The sequence below is a fragment of the Arctopsyche grandis genome, chromosome 13 (assembly GCF_051622035.1).
Source record: "Arctopsyche grandis isolate Sample6627 chromosome 13, ASM5162203v2, whole genome shotgun sequence".
In the NCBI taxonomy this organism is placed as follows: Eukaryota; Metazoa; Arthropoda; class Insecta; order Trichoptera; family Hydropsychidae; genus Arctopsyche; species Arctopsyche grandis.
In genome coordinates this window covers 27,370,999-27,384,091 of record NC_135367.1, presented here as the reverse complement: position 1 = coordinate 27,384,091, position 13,093 = coordinate 27,370,999, and the positions used below count along the sequence as shown (strand labels likewise).

Here is a 13,093-nt window from a genome sequence, read left to right as displayed (position 1 = left end):
GTCGAGTATTTTTTAATCAAAGTACAGCTTTTCTCAATACAAATGGTTTCAATATATATCTTATTAATCATTTCATATATCAACATTAAAAAGTTTTAGTCCAATAGCATGTTTTTGACTATTTTTGTATTAAGAAATAACGACAAACATCGACATGCAAACGTGCATAGGTAAAGGCAACAGGCGACTGCATAACTCAATAGCCATGCACCAAAAGCGACGAAAACAATAGCTTACGAAAATATAGCTGTCTCTTTCTCTCGCATTGATTCATCGATCAACAAGAATATGCAAGCGAACAGTCAAAAAACTTTGGAACGTAGAAATGTATAAATGTATTTTTTTACGATGTACGCCTTTTCTAAATCATACAAAATCTATTAAAATAAATTTCTTGTAGTTCATTCTAGGAATGAAATAAATATAAGGAGTATAACTTTGAAAACCACATAGTTATTACGAAAAACGTAAAAATTGGGGCTCTTGCTTCACTTCGATGAGGGAGGGTTAAGCTATTATATGTAGTCAAAAGACACATTTTTAGATATGTATATAGGATCCGGATGTGAAGGATTCCAAGTGAAACGCGCAGATTAAGTCAGAACTATTTATTGTACACGCTCTTCGGGCTTGTCCTCCAACAAGTGACCATAACAACACGCATCCGGTCTTTCCCATGCATACCACACTCATACTTTATCCCTTGCAGTTTGACCAACCACAATTACGGCTCGTTTAAAAATCATTCCTACATTTCGGTCATTCCTGACTGTCATTCGCCCTCGGATGACATTCTGTCTTTTATATTTTTACAGCATTTCATCTCACATTCTTTTACATTTCATCTTCTACTCTATACAATATATCATCTTACATTCTTTTAAAACATTTCCTCTATCATCCTCAACAATGTTTCATCTCACATTCTTTTAAAACATTTCCTCTATCATCCTCAACAATGTTTCATCTTCCATTCCATAAAATCATCTTATATTCTTCTAAACATGCTTTCAATTGTCACAATTACAATTTACATCACAATTACAATCATCATCACAACTACATTTCAATACACTTATACATCAATCATTTTACAATTTACATAACAATTACAATTATAACAAATTAATCGTTACACATTTCACTACAAATCAATTTTTCATTTCAACACAATTCAATCTTCAATAAAGTTACACATAAATCATCACAATTACAATTTAAAATTATTTCAAGCAATACAAAACAGAAAGGTATCACAATTACTATGTAAAATTATTACAAGCAATACAAAACAGAAAGGTATCACAACCTTTACAATGACAAGTTAAATTTTTACCCCGGAAACAATCACATTTTAAAACATTACTAGAATTAGCAATAAAACATTAAAATCAATACCTTTACAATGACAGGTTAAATCTTTACACCAGAAACAATCACATTTTAAAACATTACTAGAATTAGCAATAAAACATTAAAATCAATACCTTTACAATGACAGGTTAAATCTTTACATCGGAAATATCACATTTTATAACATTACTAGAATTAGCAATAAAACATTAAAATCAATACCTTTACAATGACAGGTTAAATCTTTACATCGGAAATATCACATTTTATAACATTACTAGAATTAGCAATAAAACATTAAAATCAATACCTTTACAATGACAGGTTAAATCTTTACACCAGAAACAATCACATTTTAAAACATTACTAGAATTACATTTCAATACAGTTATCTTATATTCTTCTAAGCATGTAACCACATTAAAACATGATTCAATGTACCAAGCACTTCCCAAAAAATACTAGAATAAGCAATAAAACATTACACTTTTCAATCATCAAATTACAAGTAAGGCTTAACTAAAAACCCTCCAGGTATTTCACTTATTCTCTAATTCACAAACGCACACTTCACTTCCATCGGTGCAACTTAAATTCTATCCAATGCCCTCGGCGATTCTCTGTGACTGTCCGAGGAATCTGCCGTCACCCCACAGATATTCTGCTAGTAATTTACCATAAATGAAGTCAACACATATTGGTTCTAGCTCACTGATACATCCAGTAAGTCTTTTCTCAATCCATGGTTCTATTTTCTTTTCCATTGAATTAACATCAATCCGACTACGACTGAGCTTGAAAGTGAATACAGTGTCCTTCGGTGTTGAAATTTTGACTGGGTCTCTTAATCCTTCTTGTGATTTAGCCATATCTTTCTCTTTGTCTTTATGTTTCTCCTCTTCTTTATTCTCATCTTCAGAATTCTTCAAATGACTATAATCCTTAGATCCTTTTCTAAATTGATCATCGGGTGGTTGATCTGTATTTGAAGACGGTATGTCTCCGTAGTCCCAAAGTCTTCCTCTTTGCAAACCATCACCGTCCATACTTCCATCAGCCAGGTTCACACCTCCATCAGCCATGTTCGCATCGTCCTCTTCATCATTGGAAACAATGAGTTTTCTTTGAGCAGACATCTCTCGTGAAGCCCGTTGCTGCAAAGGTCTTTTTCTGTGCAAACCATCACTGTTCACACTTACATCGGCCATGTTTACATCTCCATCGGCCATGTTCGCCTCGTCCTCTTGTGTTGGAATACTGACTGGTTCTCTTATTTCTTCTTGTATTGGAATACTGACTGGTTCTCTTATTTCTTCTTGTATTGGAATACTGACTGGTTCTCTTATTTCTTCTTGTATTGTCAAGACAGTCTTTGTTTTGGTGCTGTTACATTGAGCTGATATGTGCCCAAACTCGTTACAATTGAAACAACGAGTTCCTCTCGTCTTAAACCTACAGTCGGCTGCTAAGTGACCACGTCCACTACAATTGTAGCATCGTGAACTCAGTCTTTCTCGGTTTTCACGGTTTCTCACGGGCCCCGTCACCCTGGGTTCGTCGTCCTCTCTAATTTTCTCGCACTGCGTAATTCGCGTCTTCAGCTCCTTAATAGATCCAGCCCAGCTCAGAATCAATTTTTCGTACTTATCAAACCCAAGTCCACCAATTATGTACGCGATAATCGCCTCTTCCTCAATAAAACTACACTTGGCTGCAATCCCCTTCATCCGGTAGATATAGCTTAAACTGTCTTCTGCTTTTCCCTTTTTCTCTAACCTCAGTTCTCTGTGCACGTCCGCACTATTCAACTGATGGCCAAACTCTCTGGTCAATCGTTCTTTTAATATCGCCCACGTGATTATGCCCGTTTCCGAGTCCAAGAAGTTCTTGGCAGTTCCTTCACACAGCATCCGCCCATACACCAACTGTTGTGTCTCCGTCCAGCCGAGGATTTGCGCGTTTTCTTCGAGGCGCTCAATCCACACTGCAATAGGGCTATTTCTGCCGTTATATTTCGGCAGACCGAAATCAACCTCCAGATCTCGGAAATTGAACTGTGGTATCTCCCTCGTCGTCGTTGCCACTGGCGTCGTCTTTCTCGTCGTGGATATCATCATTGTCGTGTGGCGTGTTCGCTGACGTGACGTCACCGACGTCACGGGCTTCGCCTTCATGCTCGTACCGCGCGTCCTAACCTCAACTGTCAAAACTCCGCGTCGTCGTCTGACCGCTTCCGGCTGTCACTCGAAATGTCTTCAGGCATCCCGGACAAAGCCCCCAAATATAGGATCCGGATGTGAAGGATTCCAAGTGAAACGCGCAGATTAAGTCAGAACTATTTATTGTACACGCTCTTCGGGCTTGTCCTCCAACAAGTGACCATAACAACACGCATCCGGTCTTTCCCATGCATACCACACTCATACTTTATCCCTTGCAGTTTGACCAACCACAATTACGGCTCGTTTAAAAATCATTCCTACATTTATTTATAAAAAACTTATTTTTTTTTGTTAATATTTAAATAAAATAGAGTTAATATTATATACATTATAAAATAAGACAAATATAAATATACGATACGGATAAATGAACGAATTAATTAGTTCAATGCCGGTCGATCTCAATACGTATATATGTACGTACAGGGTGTACGAGCGATCACGAAATTTCAATTAATCACAGGAAATCGTAACAGATCAGATTGAATTTGATTATTGATTTGAAACACCATCCGTTTGGTCGTACATAAATATTTTTTTAACGTTACATAAACGCATTATTTCACTATTGGATTAATCGATTGCGGGAGCAGGAGTATAGGCGACGTCCATTTGTATGGAACTATAATAATAATAATAAATAGGACGATTGATATTAAAAACTTGCGCCATTATACAGATAGAAGACTTGTAGTGTATATTATACAGATACATACCGGAAACTGTTTAAATATCAAACGAGCAAATCGAACGTCGATATATCACACGGTCTGTGGAAATAAATTATGCCGAGAACGTGGGCTTGGCGTAATACTTAATTTTTTTCGTATGTATCTTTTTTTTAATCAGAATAAAGTCAAGGTCGTCCATTGTATGTTAAATTTAATGATTGCAGTGAATTTTACCTTGATCGCAGAGGATTCCTCCCCAATTAGTATCACAGATGCATTGCCAGGATGAGCCGTTGCAGTAGCCGCGTTTGCAGCCAGGATATGGCATGCACTGGTCACAGAACTCTCCTTTCCATCCAGGTCGACATCTAGAATAAAATGGGAAAAAAATCAATTAAAATAGCATTGTATTACATCTACATAAATACATATGTCAAAAGTGGAACGTGCCGGTATTGGATATTGAAAAAAATAAACGATCGATACAACTCGGAATGACATTGTTGTTATGAGCGCTCGCGTGGGAAGTTTTGTGTTATTCAAATTGGGATTTGGAGAATTTGAGTATTCCATTATTTAAAAAATGCATCAAAGATGCATGATAAATATGTATTCGGATCCATTAAGTAGAGTTAATATGATTTTTTAATGTTTTAAACCCACTTGAAAAATATTTATGTTGATAATATTAAAATTTCTGTTAGAAATTTACGATTTCATCTTAATTTAGTACTATAATAGTATCAGGATCTTGTAGAAGAGCGGTCCCCAACCATTTTTTAACTCGTGTACTCCTTGGCGGCGCATTTGTAAAAGAAAGCTCCTTAGATATATTACATTTTTTGTATGTAATTTAATAAATCTCCAAACACTTCATCTCCTCTGACTGCGCTAATACATTTTTATCACAAATTTTGATTCGATTTTTTTTTTAATTAGCAACTCTCCTTGATTTAATCGATTCTTCGGGTATTATTCTACTTTATTAATCCAGTGTTTCATTTATTTAGCTCTTCTTTTCTATTTAGTATTGTATTTGAAATAAGCAAATAAATAACTCTTCTATGCAATGCTTGATGATTCAGTTTTATTTAAAAACAGAAACATACAGCATTACAACTTATATAAAATTGTCACTAAAAAAGATGATGAAAACAAAAACGTTTTACTCGCTTGAGTTATACCCCCCACTACTGAATTGATTATAAAAATAACGTTTAATTTTGACAATTATTATATATGTATAATACTGAACTTGCTTGGAAACTCGAGTGAAAGTTAGGGTGAGTTAATCTGTAGCTTTCAATTTACATACCAAATTGACTTGCGTGGTGTACTTACTACCAAGTCAAATCAAGTCGATGGTGATTAATTATTATAAAGTCTGTACTGATTCAATAAATACTTAACGATTATAAAATACAGATTCTGTTGTTTATCCGTGACATTTACACATATGAAGTACAGAAATATCATGTTATATAAACAAGAGAAAGCTAAAATTACACATAAATTAACGATCAAAATGCACCTTTACGAAATCGATCAATTTATATACAAAAATGCTTGCCAAGAAAATTCAATTAACATCTGTCACTCTTTTCAAAATGTCAATCACGTTTCGCTTTAACACTTTGTGCACCATTTTAACACCGTCTTAAATCGAAAAGCGCACAGCCTGTATATAAACTGCAACAGGGTATTGATAAAAAGTGAGAAAAAAGGCAAACGCGTACAACGGATGTCACAAAAAACCGGTAAAGAATATATTATAACCATTTCTTCGAATCGTCGCATACTTATGTTTGTAGGTACATACATTTGACATGTCGACGCTTTTTCGTCATACGATCGCACGAAGCGAGTAGAAAGCTCGCAAATATACAATCGGAGCTTTCGCCTCTCTCCTTGTGTATTATATTGTATAAATTCATCGGCAGGTGAGGCCATTAGTTGTGTTTTATATAGGCGCCGTTCGCAAGTGACGCACGTAAGTGGGTATATCGGACCCATGGTTTATTGGTCAAGTCGTGTTTCCACGTGCTACGTGCTTCACATTCGTATAAAGCAGGGTCTCTCTCTGTCTCTCCTACCACTGTGGTGTAGCCACGGAGAGGATCTGCCCCGACGATGTCAGAGTTGCTGAACTCAGAGACAACAACAGCATTCAATTAGTGTTCGGGTCAGAAAAGAATTTCGTCAAAGCTTATCGGTCGATCGCATACACAACACACACATGCATAACGTATGCAAATTCTCGTGTGACTAATTAAAATATTCGTGAGAATTTTTGTATTTAATAATGAGTGTTTGCTTAATGGTAGATGACTTTTTTTAGTGTATTTTCATGTGTACGAGATGTAAGAAATGATCAAAGTACAATCAGCAAATTGCCTAATAGGTACTACACAGTATTATATATATGTACATATGTAGGTACATACAATATAGCTACATATGTACATAAATATAGATGACCAAGGAAATAGTTGTATACATATATGTAAGAGATAAGAATGTGTATGTCATAAACAATTTGCTACTAAATATGCAACTATTTCAATAAATGTATGAAGTTTATCATACTCAATTAAACTTGAATGTTTGTTGTTTCTATATGTTTTACTGAATGCAAGTAAGGTTAGTAAGGAAGTACAGTAAAGTAGAGTTGGAAATTGAGGCTTCGTTTTTGGGTAAAAAAATGTTGCAGGCAGGTTGAAGACCAGTTGAGGTGTAAGTTGTATGTTATGTAGTATTAGTATTATTGCAAGTAGACCGTGTATGGGTCAATCGGCTTGACTTGGCTCGATATTGCAAGTTTATAAACGATGCAAGAAAACAGGGACTTCGGGTTGAAATCGCTTGCCATGCAAGTTAGTGGTCTTTGATATGTACGTGCAAAATTTGGCAATTGTAATAATGTCAAAACAAGTAAATCAATCATGCGATTTAGTTTGAGTGGTAGAGTCATGTGAAAATCTATTAATGCATGGGATTTGTAAGTATATGAAATTATATGATAAAATCTACGTGTTTATTTGCATTCTGTGATGTTATGCATTTTATGTAACGGTAAATCGATTTGAAAAAAGTCGTTTAAATATATACATATGTATGTGCTAAGCAATATTGTTGTATCAATCATTTCAATATTCAATAGAATATACATACATACATATGTACACGTTTTAAAAAAAAAACTGAAAATTTTGGCTTATTGTGTGGGAGGTTATATTTTTGCGATTCAACGCATTCAAATAAATATCATGTTTTGAGAAGAAAAATCTTTAAAAATATTTATTTCAATCCATAAAAATGTTTATGTAGAATAAATTAACATGAACATTCTCAGAAAAGGATTGTCCCAACGGGGAGCTTTTACGAGATAATTGCATCCTCAATATCTGGAACGTTCATCTGAAGCCGCTTTCAGTTGAATTTTCAACAAAAATATAATTAAATATATTCCATTTGAAATTTTATAACCTATAAACATCTGAATGATAAGCGCCAAGCAAATCATTTTTTAATTAAAATTTCAACTCGAGTGAAGGACTTGCGAGGAATTTAAACTCGAAAATAATACAAATCGTTGCTATTTTCATTGTTGAATAATCAAAAGCGTTTCTCGAACCACATTGTTGAGAACGCACGCCTGTAATGTCGATTTTATAAACGTAAACGACTTCTCACGGATTACATTTGGTATTCCGAGCATGAAGTCACTACACGCGGATCAGATAGCCTCGTAATATTTTGCAATTAATTAATACTTTCCATAGATACATTGCCGATATTGACGGTCGAGAACCAGTCGGTAGGACAGCCTCTCGACGACGATATTAAATTATCTGGGAAATTGGCCGAGCTTAATCGAGTCGTCTAAAACGAAAGCGGCCATGGAGGCAAAATCGGAATTATAAATGAAAGACTATAATGAAATATAATACACAGCTTGGCTTCTAATTGATTATGAATCACACAGAGTAAATACCCAAAAAAAAAAACTCATTTACAAACGATCGATCATGTTTAATCTAAGATATTACGTTAATTTATTCGAATGTGCGATAATTTATTACACGATATTAATGTTGGACGTTTAAAATAAATAAATAACGATGCAGTCACTCGAAGAGTTGGCGTCTTTAGGGTTGATTTAACATTGGAATTAGCATAAGTGAACGTATTTATATGATTGCAATGCTTTCTCGTTGCTACATTGTAATTAAACGGGTAAATTTTCTAACCAAACATGAAAATTAGCATCTTATGTGTATAATAAAATGTGTTTCGTTTCAATTAGTGTACGCGCGATAAAGATGGTCATATTGCGCGGTTAATATTACAGTTTAATTCCACGGTTATTGAATGAGTTAATAAAATTTTAATCGACAATGCATTCGAGTTTTACGAGCCATGAGGAATATTTTATTTGCCTTGAAATTAATGCGAAAATTAAGCGTTTCATCTGGCGCCGCTATAACGCTACTTAATGAACGTACCAATTTTGGAATATTCGCATTTGTACCAAAATCCAAGTCGATAGGACTTCAAAATGTTACGTTCAATAAGTGATAGATTTTTCTTTGTAATTATGCCGGATACACGAACTTAAATTCACACAAGCGTGTCGAAAACGACCAATTTATATTCAATGAGGACGCGTATTTCCGTCGTCGAAAATTATCATGATTGCTATTAGGTACTGCTTAATGCGTGTATGGATGTGATACGTGTTTTCTCTTGTAACTGGTTTGTTTACAGTACTATTAAAATAATATATTAATAATTTTGTGACAGATTCTGCGGTGTATCGAATTAAAGTATGTGTTTGAGTGAAATAGATATCTATGAATTATTGCATTTTGTGATGAGCTGTTGTTATAATTAATAAAAAATGATTTATTTCGTGGATAGAGATTTTACGTAAGACGTAAATTGGATAAAGCTTTGTACAAATAACTATTTTTTGGATGAAATTTCGAGATTAAAAATTTAACAACAACCGAGTTTTAAATTTGATAAAAGTTTGCAAATGTTAAGATATGCAGAAATAAAAAAAATCTACTAAGATAAACAGATCAGCATATGAAAGGATAGAGTCATGTTTCCAATCTTGATGAAAAAAGTTACGATGATTACATTTAAAAAAAATTAAAGTACAAGTTAAATTTTATTTCCAAAAGAACAAAATATTCGTCATTATATAAAACACTTATATTACTGTATATTTATTTGATAGTATTTTTTCATACAATTCATAGAAAGAAAAGCTCACATAAAGTTTCACAAGAAACATCAACGAGCGGGTAGCATTCAAACCCATTCTCAGAAACCGACCACTGTTGCTGAGAGCACATGTAGGACACACGTAAAAGAAAACAGGGTAGACAAAGGCGTACGCCGATTAAATGCAGATTTGATATGCCAACAATGTATGCCACAGTTTGCATAATGTCAATAGATTTGCATTGCACGTCTCGGTGACAGTGCACACGGCGCGCATTGCACAAAGTCTTTCCTCTCGGGAGATGCACAGGAATAGCCAGCATAATTCCGCACTAAACATTCAATTAAGCCGTGGCATTCGAGTGCACGTATATTTAACCCCGGCCGTAATTAATTCCTTTTGTCCGAGGAACAACACTCTCCATAGAGTGGAGGGACGTTTAAACGTTTCGGTCGTGCGCATACGTACGTGCACGTATCGAAAGCATCTCCACAATTGTCCACTCGGAACATGAGTCGACGTTCCATTGCATTTTACACTTCTGAAGTGTAAACGGTCCCGTACACGTTTCAATTTATACAGCTATTATTTAATTGAATCGTACTGTGACGTGGGTACTCACTCGCATTCTCCGGGTCTGTCGCACTTGCCGTGGACCGGATGGCATCCCGGCTTGCAAACCTCTGAAAAATCAAATTAAATGCATCGTTATTTATACTGTAACTGTAAGGTCTATACAACTTAACACTAACACAGACACAATATCTTCTTAACTAAGTATAACTAAGTACATGTAGAAGATTTTGACAGAAAATACCAAAATCGAGTAAAAACAACATTCATCACGTGACTATATGAGACTCGAGACACTAGATTTCATATCGTCCAACCCCGAGGAAGAAAGCGGGGTTATTTGATGTTAGATTTATCGCGGAAGTATCCACACGTATCAGATAGATCTGGAGAGTCGTTGGTAGTATTTGTGGGAGTTGATGATGGTGGTTGTTGTCGAAGGCGGCGCTGTGTCAGTGGCAGCTCCACATGACAGGCAATTACCGCCTCCTCGTAAACAAAACGCCGTGGTAAGTTGAGGCGGCCGCAAAAGGACACGGACTGATTAATGGACGATCCGCAACAACGCTCTACTCAGCTCGGCTCGTATCGTTTATGCTGTTGTTATATTATAATCAAGAACCGATCGCGATAAGTTCATTGTATGCATAACAATGGTGTACTACAATGAGATTAACTTCGGAATGGGTTCGCGTTTCAAAATGACAAGGGTATGCGTCGATGGTGTATACCTTTTGTGCATGTGTTTTGATTATATAGACATTTGGATCAACATTTACATACATATATTGTTTATAGTTGCTCTGATTATATTGGTTTGGATAGAGTAGTGATGTGCGGTTGTTCTTGTGCAATATTGCTGGACAGCCGTTTCGTTCTCCGACGAAAGGGTCTATCAGACTGCATTCGTTTGGGGGGATGGTGGTCTCATGTTGATGGCTTTAAGGGTCGAATTCTTTAACTTTTAAAGCGGGTTTTAATTTAATATTGGATACTATATTTCAGAATTAAGAGCCTGAAATAGTGATATGTTTAAATTTATATCAAAAAGGATTGTTGAAAAGGATCCAAAAAAGTTTAAAAGAAATATGTGAAAAGTTGAAAATAAATATGTATATGTACATATAAGATGAGGTTTGATTTAGAAGTAGAATTTCTAATCTCGATCCATTCCGGAGGAAAATAATAGCAAATTTTAGACTTTGGTGAATTGCACTTACAGGAACCGCCTTTTCTTGTGATGAAGAATTTCGTGACATGACAATATAGCATTGATACGTTATGAGGATATCTTGGAATGTTGCAGAATGTATAACTCACATGTTTCAAATGTTTTTTGAAGAATCTTGAGACACTTTCATACATAGGTCTTTGGTTTTGATCCAGATATAAAGCATTTAAATTTGAGCAAAGGTAGATCGATAGAAATAAGACAAGATACATAGGTACATATGTACGTTTAGGAATCTCTCCAGGAATGAGAATATACTTGAGAATAGTGGTAACTAGAGTAAGAAGGAGTTCTATAATATGTTTTCTTTACAATTCAGATGTAGTCCAGTTCGGTTAAAAGTTGGAAGATAAGTCTTGTACTTGAAGAGCTATGTGCTGTGAAACAAAGCTTCTCCTAGGAGTACTCTTAACAATACATTCAAACGGAAACCTCCTTCTGCGAGATTTTTCTACGACGCCGGGCAGATTCCACCAATGTTAAATGCGGAAGACCAAAACCGGACAAGCCGAATGTGCCGTATCGGGATCGAGTAATGAGTCGCGCCAAGCACGGTCACGACTCTCGCCCTTTGGACAAACGCGGAATTAATTCAACACCAAGGTGAATATTTCCAGCCACCGAACACCGGCTGTAAATCAAGCTCATTAGAGGGGCGGGAATCATTCAATATTCGTGGAGATACAACGGGCAGATTGGAAGAAGATTTCCATCTCGCTCTCGGGTGGTATCGGGGTTGGAAGGTCGTCATGCCCTCCCCCTGTCTCTGGTCCTGTAGAGAGATCATGTCGTGTCGTGTGGTGGTGATTGGTGATCTATACAAGCGAGTGCCTCGATCTAATCTGTCGTGCATATGTTTCTGCAGAGAATACTCAAATGTGCACACGAGCAAAGATTCTCAGATTAAGTCTTTGCATGCTGATGTGAACTTTACCGTGTTTGGTATGTCTTTGACGGAGGAAACTGGTGTGGGTTATTCACGGGTGGTTCTTTTAAAAGGTCACTACATTTGTCATTTTGTTAGAGTTTGAAGGTCGGTAACCAAAAATATCAAGTAAATAACCTAGGTTCATTGTTGTTCCTTTTGCTTGTTAATAATATTGGTAAGTCTATCAATCACTCTGGATTTCTCCTTTTTGCAGATGACTTGAAGATTTTTAGAACAATCAGTTGTCATTCCGACTGTGAAGAATTGCAGGATGACTTAAAATTGCTATCTGAATGGTCTATTTATAATAATCTACCGCTCAGCTTGACAAAGCCATGTTATTTCCTTTTCAAGGTCTCTGTCCCCTATTGAGTTATCTTACAGTCTTCGAAACTATCAGTTATCGAGAGCCGACTCAACTGTGGAGTGACTTCAAATTTTCGACTCATATTACAGATATATGCTTATTTCGACTCGTGTACAGATAAAATGCTTGGATTTGTTTTGCGCAATGCTCACTACTGCCAAAATCCAAGTATTATGGTGTTGCTTTATTGTTCGCTTGTCCGGAGAATATTAGAGTTTGGGTCTATAATTTGAAGTCTCACTGAAATTAAATTCTCTCTCTTGATAGAAAGAGTTCAAAAAAGTTTCTTCGATACCTTTACATGAGGAAATATAAATATTACCCCTATTTATTGTCCTAGGTGTCCTAGGCTTTGACTCACTATCTTCGAGAAGAATTATTGACATTTCCAAATACTTCTTTGGAGTATTAAAAGGAATTATTGACAAACGTTCGATTTTATCGGAGCTTAAATTTTGGGCGCCTGAATGCGGTCGAGCTTTGCGTCATCGTCGACTTTTCCAACCTATTGCTGC

General features: G+C 35.8%; 2 protein-coding genes across 2 annotated transcripts in view; both read right to left on the bottom strand.

Annotated features, from left to right (window-relative positions):
* LOC143921412 (uncharacterized) overlaps nucleotides 1-3,730 on the bottom strand; it is a 193,256-nt gene extending 189,526 nt beyond the window's left edge. Inside the window, exons 1-2 of the mRNA XM_077444716.1 lie at nucleotides 1,664-3,730; nucleotides 729-1,575 (exon numbers count right to left, since the gene is read on the bottom strand). Of these exons, the coding sequence (XP_077300842.1) occupies nucleotides 1,950-3,527 (1,578 nt within the window). The 5' untranslated portion in view covers nucleotides 3,528-3,730 and the 3' untranslated portion in view covers nucleotides 729-1,575; nucleotides 1,664-1,949. The remainder of the gene's footprint in view (nucleotides 1-728; nucleotides 1,576-1,663) is intronic.
* Nucleotides 1-13,093, bottom strand: part of Ser (protein serrate) — a 214,087-nt gene that overhangs the window by 49,854 nt on the left and 151,140 nt on the right. Inside the window, 2 exon segments of the mRNA XM_077444705.1 lie at nucleotides 4,481-4,614; nucleotides 10,102-10,162. Coding sequence (XP_077300831.1) covers nucleotides 4,481-4,614; nucleotides 10,102-10,162 — 195 coding nt within the window.